The sequence below is a fragment of the Benincasa hispida genome, unplaced genomic scaffold (genome assembly GCF_027475165.1).
Source record: "Benincasa hispida cultivar pf3 unplaced genomic scaffold, pf3_genome.v1.1 HicScf489, whole genome shotgun sequence".
Classification (NCBI taxonomy): domain Eukaryota; kingdom Viridiplantae; phylum Streptophyta; class Magnoliopsida; order Cucurbitales; family Cucurbitaceae; genus Benincasa; species Benincasa hispida.
This window is the reverse complement of record NW_028326590.1, coordinates 13784-24269: the sequence shown is the minus strand read 5'-3', so window position 1 is coordinate 24269 and position 10486 is coordinate 13784. Positions and strand designations below refer to the sequence as shown.

The following is a 10486-nucleotide window of genomic DNA, read 5'->3' as shown; positions in this document are numbered from 1 at the left end:
AATTATGATAAAAAAAATTCATTCAAATTTAAGATAATAAAAAACCAGTAAAATAATGTAAAGTCTAAAGATATATTGTAAATTAAAATTAAAATGGTGATAAACAAATTAAAGATGGATTAATCCTGAATATTTTCGAAAAGTAGTTAAATCAAATCAAAATAGATGTGAAACTGCCAATTTAAATTTAAAAATTAAAGAAAAATTTGACACCTTTATCTAGTATGAACATTATGCTAGTTGAGCTACGCTCTTGTTGGCATAATAGACGATTTTATTTACATTGTATTTATAGTATTGATACACAATCTCATAACAAACAATTCCATTTACACTATATTTCTATTAAGAATTTATATACGGTATAGCAATTATACGTACTTGAAAAACTGTTAATCGAACATACCAAGGGTAATTTGGGGATTAAAAAAAATGTCATGTGCACAACACGCTTTTACCAAAAATCTTATTGTTTTCGTTTTTGATAAAAATCAAAAGATACCATCGATTTTGCTATTTCTTCCAATTTTCCTTTTTTATACATGCCTCAAGTTAAGCAAACTAAAGCACCGTTCGGACTTGGTAGGCCCAATTATCAATAGTTAAGGGGGTTTCTACCAGAAGGAAAATCCTATATTCCATAAATGTCTTGAAATTTGAATTTTTTTCAAAGATGAGAGAAAATACATTTATTATAGAGAGAAAAAATGCGAAAATACATTTATTATAGAGAGAGAAAATTTATTTAATATAATTTTTCTCATTTATCAATTGGAAAGAAAAAAATATATTTATTATAACTTTTTTCATCTTCCAATTTGGAAAAAAATGCATTTAATAAAATTTTATTTTTTTTTGTTTTTTATTTTTTATTTACATTGGTTTTCACGTATTGAAAATAGGAAGACCAATAAGTTTTTTTTTTTTTTTTTTTTTAAAATAAACGTAATATAGGTCTATTTTTAATGCGTTTTATGTAAAATTCCCATAGTTAAGCCTATGACCCAACTTAGACTTAATTATTTGATCAAAATTTGAATCCTACTTGAGTCGTTCTATTAAAATACTATATATACATAAGATTTACTTATTAAGGTTTATTAAAATTTATTATTTATATATATTTTTTTATTTTATATCAAATTTTATTGGCATTATTATAGAGTTTTATTTAATTTTAAAACATGTTTTTCCCATTATTTTTCTTCTCATAGCTAGGGAGAATAAAGATTATCCATTAGCACAAATTTATCCTTTCCATGTGCACTGCAAAAGATTTAGAGAAAAAGAGATTGAAAAGTAGAGTTATACATTGCCCATTTCTAGCCACTGCATAAAATACACATTACATAAGTCTTCAAACATAAAACAAACCAAAAGGCAATGGGAAAGTAAAAGGCAGAACAGGAGAGACCCATAAAACAACCTACTAACAGACATTCATACAACAATCTTCTGTAGTTTATTCATTAGCCAGTTTACTTCTGGTTTTTCTTCCACAAAACTCCTATCTTCTTCAACACATTTCCATTCTTCTTTTTTGGCGACTCGTCGTCGAGATCTTCCGAGTATGGTGAGCCCAGAGGATAATTGTTCTCCAAAGAAACTATTCTATCAACAATCTTCCCATTGTTCCCAGTTGAGAGTATTGCAGCAGCTGCCTCAGCTGCTTTCCTCCACTGGTCTGCTTGCACTTTTAACCTCCTCAACTCAGCCTCCATTTCAGAATTAGCAGCCTGTGCAGCATCCAACTGCTCGGCGACTCGTGCCGCTCTTCTGTTACTGTTATCTGCCTCTTCTCTTGCGTGCTCGAGTTTCATCAGTGCTTCTTGCTCTGCAGCCTTGGTTGTCTCTGCCAAAGAAACTGCATCGTTGATCTTATTCGTTTCCATTTTTATCTTCTCAATTTCCATCTTAAGTGCATCATTTTCCTGCGTTGTACTTTGCAACTCTGTCTCCTTTTCCAAGAGCCTGGTCTTCAACTCCACCGTATCAGTCTCGAACTTCTTCAGCTCCATTGCTAGTTCAGACTTCCTTTCCATCTCTATCTTCTCAATCTTTATCTTAAGTGCTTTATTTTCCTCCGTTGAACCATCCACCTCTTTCTCCTTTTCCAAGAGCCTGCTCTTCAACTCCTCCATATCAGCCTCCAACTTCTTTAGCTCCATTGCTAGTTCAGACTCCCGGTCGACTGGTATGATTTTGCTTATTTCTGAGTTGAGCTCCTTGTTTTCCTCCACAACACTATACAATTGAGTTTCTTTTTCCTTAAGGTCTACTCTCAACTGTTCTAAATTTGCTCTGGCCTCCTTGAGTTCTGCTTCCAATTCTGCCTCTTTCTGACACGACTCTACTTTCATTTGTTCCACAAGTTCGTGAGCAATTCTAATTTGCAATGCTGAACGAACATATTCCTCCTCGTATCTAGTCTCAGCTGCAGCTGATGCAGATTTTGATCTATCTGCGTCTAATCTCATAGAAGTGAGCTCAGTTTTTATCACGTCGATTTCATCCTTCCCATTGTTTTCCTCAGGATACAAACCATTGCTTGTAGAATCTACCAGACCTTTCTGAATCTTGCTGATCTGTCCCTCCAGTGATTCAATCTGAGCTTTTGATTGCTCCAACTCTGATGACAAAGAGTTGTAAGCCTCGATAGCTTTGATTCCATCTGATTGGAGCTTTTCGACAGCTGCCTTAGCTGTTTCAAATTGGTTTTTGTTTTTCCTTGCAACTTCATGGGCTTGAGCTTCAGATTCTCTACAGTAAGTAAGCTCGTCTTTCAGTTTTTCAACTAGGGAGAGAGTCTCCGAGAGCTGTGTTCTTAAATGCTCTATCTCGGTTTGTGAAGACTCGGCAAGCTTGCTTCGGGTTGCCTCGGATTCAGACACCATCTCCAACTGGACCTTGAGCCTCTGAACTTCATTAGTGGCAGAGGCCAATGCAGCAGCATCCATTGAATGTTGCTTTCGAACCGCCTCAAGCTCAGACTGCCACGCTTTATCACGATCTTGAGAAATTTTGTGCAGTTCTTGAACACGATCTTCCTCTGAAGCAGAGAGCTCGAGCACCTGCTGTTGGGATTCTTCAAGCTTTGCAGACATATCTGATAGTTGTTTCTTTGCTTCTTCTGCCTCCTGTTGGGCTTGTCTTTTATGTGATTCAGATGCACTCAGTTGGTCACTTGTTTTCTTGAGTTCCTCCTGGAGTTGAGAAATCTGTGAGCCCAATTCAGCCACTTTGCTATGCCCTTTACTCTGAAATGAGAAAAAGAAATTCCTAATAATAACAAATCAAAGTGCTATAGTATAATGTAGTTAGAATATAGATTCACTATAGTTGGTCATCAAATGTAAAACGGGTACCTCAGTGGCTATGCATCGCGGTGACTTCCGGTCAGTCACCACCCTAGGACTTCTCTCTTTAGGTGTCTTACTGGCAGCAAGTGGGGAAGTGGAAACGGAATCAGGATCTGAGCTTGGAGTTTTAAGTTGACGAGCGGTTCGAGGTGTCCTTGGGGATTTTCTTTGAGGTACTTCTGAGGAGCCAGTTCTGCAGTCCAATTCAAACAACTATTAAGATCTGGCCATAATATATTAACTTATCTACTTAGCTACAGCGCTAGGTGCCAATGAACCAAAAGAGATCTTTCATCCTGAGAGAGGATAACGTAAAAGCACACAAATCAATGGAGGATAAGCCACGGTAGATAGACAAACAGTATACTCTACCATCAGCATATTCTGTGTTTAGCATAGGATGGCTTGTAATTAAGAGCATAGCAATCTCAAATTAATCTTCACTATTAAGTTGAACTGCATTCTCCGTTTCTTGTACATGCCATCGTGCTTTAATATTAAAATAGATAGGCCAGATCATTCATACGCACAAGGTTCACCAATCTCTCTCTCCTCACAATGATGCATAAAAACTAATTTGTCAACTAAATTCCATTTGAATCCAGTTCTGAAATGATACATAAATTCCCAATCTCAATCATATACGTCAAGAACTTTCAAGATGCTAATTAATATACCCCTATTTGCTATTAGTCTTCTTCATCTTCTTCCCCTCTCCCGCTTTTTTTAATCACCAACTTGAAAATTCATAACTGAGATTTGACATCTAACTCAACAAATAGACCAGACACTACATTTACAATTTGGCATAGCATAGCTAAATACATGTAGATGGCCAAGAGGCTAAAGGATCATATGTTACACCTCTTAGACAATCTAAATCTTGCATTATTGCATCTTTGGACAATATTAGTTCTTTAAGAAAAACATACACAGTATAGATTACAGTTAAAACAATCAGAACCCAAGAATGAAAAGTGGGAAGCCAAAAGATAAACACCAAAAGAAAATCGTTTGATTAAGCGGCCAGAGGGGGCAAACAGCTACGCAATTCAAAAACTAAACGTTAATCTTACTTTGCTTTCGGTGTCTGCATGCTTGTGTGTTTCCTTTAGAAAAATAATCAAGCAGATAAAATAATTGAGTTCTAGAGTCCTCTGACCCACTGTACCTGAAAGAGCCGAGAGAATCTTGAGTGAGAAATAAACAGAAAAGGGAAGCCAATATATGTTTGTACAAAAATTATTTACAAAGGATGGCAACCTTACTACCATAGATCAACATCAGTACCAAACTTAACAAAAAAGACAACACACAATACAATCCCTTCAAAGAAACTCCAAAAAACTAACCCCACTACAACCAACAAAAGCCAAATCATGGCATAATTTTAATTTAACCCTTTTCAAAGAAAGAAAGAAAACTGTAAGAAAGAGAAGTCTGTATTTATCATTATTCAAAAAACATACTTCAGACTTTTACCATTTCCTTTTTTTCCCTTTTGCCCCTCCTTTTTGCCCTACAGTGAGCTCTGTTTGAAACGCACTACCCTAGCCCAAATGGGCCCCTGAAATTCATTCAAAAGAATTGTTTAAGGTGTATTTCGCATAGTTTTTCAGAGGAAAATTAGCAGTTCATTTGAGTATGTAAATTCCAGATCCACTCAGAAACGAAAAAAAAAAAAAAAAAGGAAAACACATATGCTCACTTTTGGAAACGTATTTGATTTTGAGAAAAGCAGTATTTCTCTCTCTTAATGTAGTTTCCATCCAATGAAAGTCATTTTTGCATCAAGTTAAGCAGACTATAAAGCAATATACTCAATGATGGATCCTAAAAAGCTCTAACAGGTAGATTAAATAAACAAACACATCCGAGGAAGAAGCAAAACAAACAGTAATGGAGAATGGTGAAAAAGGGCTTTCAGAGTCGGCCCAGTTGGGTAAATAAACTGAACTCCCAGATCTGAGAATATAAAGTATTCAACATACAAACAAATAAGAAGCAGAAACACAACACCAAATTCACTAACGAAGAAGAAGAAACTGCCACTTCCAGGAAGAAAGCGTTAGCAGAAACAAGCAAAACCTCAACAGTTTTACATCGTCAAAAATCAAAACCATCCAGAAAACCCGACGATTACTTTCAAAATACATAACATTACGCGATAGTTAAACAGATCTTTTTCATGAACTAAAACAGAAACGACCCACATTCAAAAAGAAGTAAGAGAGCAAAAGAAAAGGGAAAACCAACGCTAATCTGAAACAAACAGCATTTGACGAAGGGGAATAAGGAGGTGAAAAACAGAGTGTTGTTGTTTGTTACTCGAAAATGGAAATCTTCTGATGCTGCTGCCGCTGATTTTGCTAGACTAATCCGCTTGAAATGTGAGAAACCCTAGTTTTTTGGAATGGTAAGAATGGATGGAGCTAGTGGTTCTTCTTCTTCATGTTCTTCCTGAGCTGGTTTTGTGCTCAGTTCCCGAGTTTTGTTTCTCTTTCTATTTCTTTCAAAAGTCTGTTATGTAATGTCAGTGGGAGTGAGTAAGTGAAGAAGAAAAAGCAACGCAATATGAGTAGTACGATGCATTTCTTTATTCAGCGTGGATTTTTCTTCTTTTTTTTTTTTGGTGCCACGCTCTTCATTCACGCGCTTCTTCACCCTCCAATCACTTCTTTTTTTTTTTCTTTTTCTTTTTCTTTTTTTTCTCTCCACATTTTCTATGGGAAACACCTCCAATTTATAAGTTATATTTATACCAACTTTCATTTTTTATAATTATTTTAAATGATAAAATTTTTATAAATATTTTTAAATATAATATAATATCATTATTTATAAATAATAGATATAGAGATGTCCATGGGGCAGGGCGAGGCCGGGATGTCATTCCCCATCCTCATCCCCGCTCCCCATTTCATTTTATTTTTTTTTTTTTTGTAAAATGTCAATTAATTTAAATCACTAATGTCAGCAAATTTTAATTAAATAATTAACTTTATCACTAAATTATTTATTATAGTTAGTTTTGTATGACAATTTGAATTTAAAGATAAATTACTCAAATTTTGGCCTAAAAAAGTTAATTAATTTTTAGTAGAAATATATAAATATAAATCAAATTATTCACCTATATAATCTAAATTTAAACATATTCATTATCTTTCTCGATAAACAATCAAATTAATCGGGACGGGGACGAGGAACGAGGTGGGACCGGGGAATGCATTCCCCGTCCCCATCCCCATTTAGCTCACGGAAAATTTTTTCCCCCACTTCCTCCCCCATTCCCCACTAATCGAGGAATCCCCGCCTATTCGGGGTGGCGGGGCTCCGCGGGGCCGTCCTCGAGAAAAATTGGACATCTCTAGATAGACATTTATCAATCTTGTCTATCACTAATAGATTATGATATTTTACTATATTTGTAAATAAATTGACTCATTTTTGTATATTTGAAAACACCTATTTTTTATACTACTTTCGCCTAAATTTAGATCATAAATCTCAAGACAATAATTATACCAACTTATAAATTCTTAAATTTTTATAGGTTAAAATACTAGTTGTAATTTAAAATTTGTTGAATTTTAGTTCACATACTTTCAACAAATTTTAAATTTAGTCTTTAGTTGCGAGTTGTCTTATTGTCGATTTTTCCATTTTTGTTATTTATTAGCATTTTCGTAGTAGGTTTTCAAAATATATCATTGTATTAAACTTTATTGACGTATCGACATTTTATTTGATATTTTAAATTTTCTATCGTTCGACATCGATTGAAGTAATGAACTGGACGCCAAAATTAATATATAATGATTTAATATTAGTACTCTTACGTTTGTAACCATCTATCTCTCGTTTCATAACTATTTTGAATTTTTGGTTTTTATTTTGAAATTTGTATATGTTTAATTTTTATTTTTTTCGTTGTTTTCATTTTTTTTGGTTAAGTCATATTTGTTTAATACAATTTTTTAAACTAATCTATCTCTCTAAAATTTTACTTAAATTTCGAAAGCACTAACAAAATTAAAGGTAAGAATAGTATTTATACACTCTTTAGTTGAGCAGACTTTTTGAGAAAATTCAAATAATTATAAAAGCTAAATTTATCAACTATATAACGTGATTTGACAGTGCTAGTTGAATATAGATGAACATCCGAGCAACGAAATATAATTGAAATTGACGGCGTGATTTGAAGCAAATAATAAGCCAACTAGAACCAGAACAAAAACGTTGGTGGATCAAGATGAGTATGTATTTTGACCTTACATTCACGAAATAAAAAATAAATTTTGAGACAATGGTGGGCCAATAAAATTAACATGTTGCGTATTATTTTTTAAAACAAACTTTTTTTTTGGCTTGCCTTTTCTTATAGGTCCTCCTAAAACAAGACATTAAAAAACCTCTTCAATTGCTTTCATAGTGTAAAAATAATAATAATCAATAAATAAAATTGTAATTAAATAAATAAAATTGTTAAACCGAGCATATAACTTACATTTACATTTCTCAGTTACTGCCAAAAATTTTGGATTTGAATTAAAATTTTATTATAAATATGTTGAATTAGGTGTAATGTTGTCCATTATTAGTGTTTATTGACCATGTGGCACGTATTCATCATCCCATGTGTAAGTCCATGTGTCTCAAGATTACACACTATTAGTGTACATGTACCTACTTATCAAATTGACTATAAATGGTGGCATTTTGTGGATTTTGAGAGACACACATTAGTGACCAATCCAAAAAGATTTGAGAAAGTGGAGAAATTCATTTTTTATTATTTTATTTACTTTCTGTTATTTATTTAATTTATATATTTATATATTATATTATATTTATTTTAATATTTATTTATTTTGTTACATATTATTATTATATCATATATTCTTCATATTCATGTTCTCGTCGTGCATTGTTGTGCTCTTCAAATTCACAACACGTTATCAGTACGAGCTCATATTGTTTTCTTCGCTAAGGTAGATCCTAAAGGTATGTCAATTTTTCCCTCTTCGCTATAATTAATAAATTTAATTGTTATTTTAATTTAATATACTATTAAATTCTAATATTAAATGCAATATTTTTAAGATAGTGTTTGTCATGACAAATCTCACAAAATTATGATTTGTCGTCCTTGATATCAACAACAGTAACCTATATGACATTGGTACTTGATGGTTGAAATCCATACATGCTACGAATCTTGGAGGAGATTATTAAAGAAGGAATTTAACATCATTTAGAACAAAGCAAAAATGCTATGATTTTAATTTTCTATCATTCTCTCCATTTATGAGTTGGAAATATGTAGGTATTTAACATTAAAAAATGAAAAAATTATCGTATCTTGTGGAAAAATTTGAAAGAGAGGTATGATCATCAAAAAACAGTTATTCTTCCTAAAGCTCGTTATGAGTCGATGCACTTGAGGCTTCAAGATTTAAAATAGTAAAGTGATTACAACGCCACATTATTAAAAATTAGTTTGAAACTGTTGTTATGTGGAGAGAAAATGACTGATGCTAATATGTTAGATAAGACATTTTCTACATTTCATGTCTCGAATATGCTCCTAGAGCAGCAACATCGAGAGAAAGGTTTTAAACAATATTCTAAACTAATTTCATGTCTTTTCGTGGCCGAACAAAATAACGAGTTATTAATGAAAAATCATGACTCTCTACTAACTGGGAGGACACCATTCCATGAAGTGAATGCTGTGAATTTTAATAATAATTGTGGTCAAGGTTGTGTCATGATCGAGGTCCTGACTGTAGCAAAGGAATAAATAATTATTATTTTCGTGGTCGTCATTCTAATCATTCAAATTTCAAAATAACCACACAAAATGATGATCACAAAAGAAAAGTTCCAAAAGATAAGAGTTCAAAAAGTGTTGAAAATAAATGCTTCTGATGCGGAATGACTAGGCATTGGTCACGTACCTATCATATGTCGAAACACTTAGTTGATCTCTATCAAGCATCCCTGAAGGAAAAAGAGAAATGTGTGGAAGCAAATTTTGCATACCAGGATAATGACATATTTCCGCCCATCCCATATGACAATTTTAGTTGTGGTGGAATTTTTTTAATCTCCTGAAGAGAAAATCGGTAGAATTGATGGAACATCGAGTATTTCCTTTAACTTTGAAATTATCTAGACTTAATGTTGTTTTTTTTTCATCTCCATGTTTTTTTCCTCTTAGTGACCTTTTTATATTCCAAATGTTGTTCTTATTGTAATTATTTTCTTTAATGAAGAAACCTGAATCATTTTCATATGTTCAGTGACTAAAAAATGGATAAAGAAGGTCTATGTCTGACAGACAGTGCAACTACCATACAATACTTAAAAGTAGAAAATATGTTTCCAAATTGACAATGCTGGAAGCAAAGGTTGATACAATATTAGGTTCTGCAAACCTAATTGAAGGATTTGGAAAAGCAAATATTATTTTGCCTAGAGGAACAAAACTTACAATTGACAATGCATTATTTTCTCGTTAATCAAAGAGAAATCTACTTAGTTTTAAAGATATACGTTACAATGGTTATCATATTGAGACTGATAGAAAGAACAATATGGAGTATCTTTATATCATATCTACTATCTCGTATCAAAAACGTATATTGGAAGAGTTGTCTGCTTTATCTTCTAGATTATAATATACTCATATATGAGTAATTGAAACATATTCAACAATGAACCTAAAGTTCATGAGTCCAGACATATTTACAATATGGCATGACATATTAGATCATCCAGGGTCTATAATGATGAAAAGAATTATTTGAAGGAATCAAATTTCCATGGAAGTATGTAAACGCCTTGCATTTATATATTCGAATTTTATGGAAACAAAAACAGTAAATAAAACATGCATTTGTAGAATAAACATTCAAACAAAATTATAAACATATTAGAAAAGAGGAAGAAGAGAATAAATCAAAACTCACCTTTGTTGATTCCTCTAGCTTTCTTCTCTTGCTATTATCGACGATCTCGAACTTCTCCAAGAAGGATACCACCAACAAAGTCATCTTGCTATTCTCTAGGATTCCAAAAGAACTTGGAAGAGTGGTCTCAAAGAAATTTTGAGGAGG

At 32.8% G+C, this 10486-nt stretch overlaps 1 protein-coding gene across 6 annotated transcripts; it reads right to left on the bottom strand.

The window, feature by feature from the left end:
* Nucleotides 1-1292: 1292 nt before the first annotated feature.
* On the bottom strand, nucleotides 1293-6013 carry LOC150030177 (interactor of constitutive active ROPs 2, chloroplastic-like). 6 transcript variants are annotated; one of them, XM_090309969.1, is made up of 5 exons: nucleotides 5688-6013; nucleotides 4829-4926; nucleotides 4436-4530; nucleotides 3366-3552; nucleotides 1293-3257 (listed from the first exon to the last, which is right to left on the bottom strand). In XM_090309969.1, the coding sequence occupies exons 3-5, from the start codon at nucleotides 4453-4455 to the stop codon at nucleotides 1479-1481; spliced, it is 1986 nt and encodes a 661-aa protein (XP_090166095.1). In that variant the 5' UTR covers nucleotides 4456-4530; nucleotides 4829-4926; nucleotides 5688-6013; the 3' UTR covers nucleotides 1293-1478. The 6 variants fall into 6 exon arrangements, with proteins under 6 accessions (XP_090166095.1, XP_090166094.1, XP_090166096.1 ...); XM_090309968.1 differs by having other exon boundaries at nucleotides 4842-4926; XM_090309970.1 differs by lacking the exon at nucleotides 4829-4926 and having other exon boundaries at nucleotides 5616-6013.
* Nucleotides 6014-10486: the final 4473 nt, after the last annotated feature.

Coding starts and splice junctions, on each gene's coding strand:
- LOC150030177 (XM_090309970.1), bottom strand. CDS start 4,455: ATGCAGACACCGAAAGCAAA. Junction 3,553..4,435: donor ATGCAGACACCGAAAGCAAA/GTAAGATTAACG, acceptor ATTGGACTGCAG/AACTGGCTCCTCAGAAGTAC. Junction 3,258..3,365: donor CGCGATGCATAGCCACTGAG/GTACCCGTTTTA, acceptor TTCTCATTTCAG/AGTAAAGGGCATAGCAAAGT.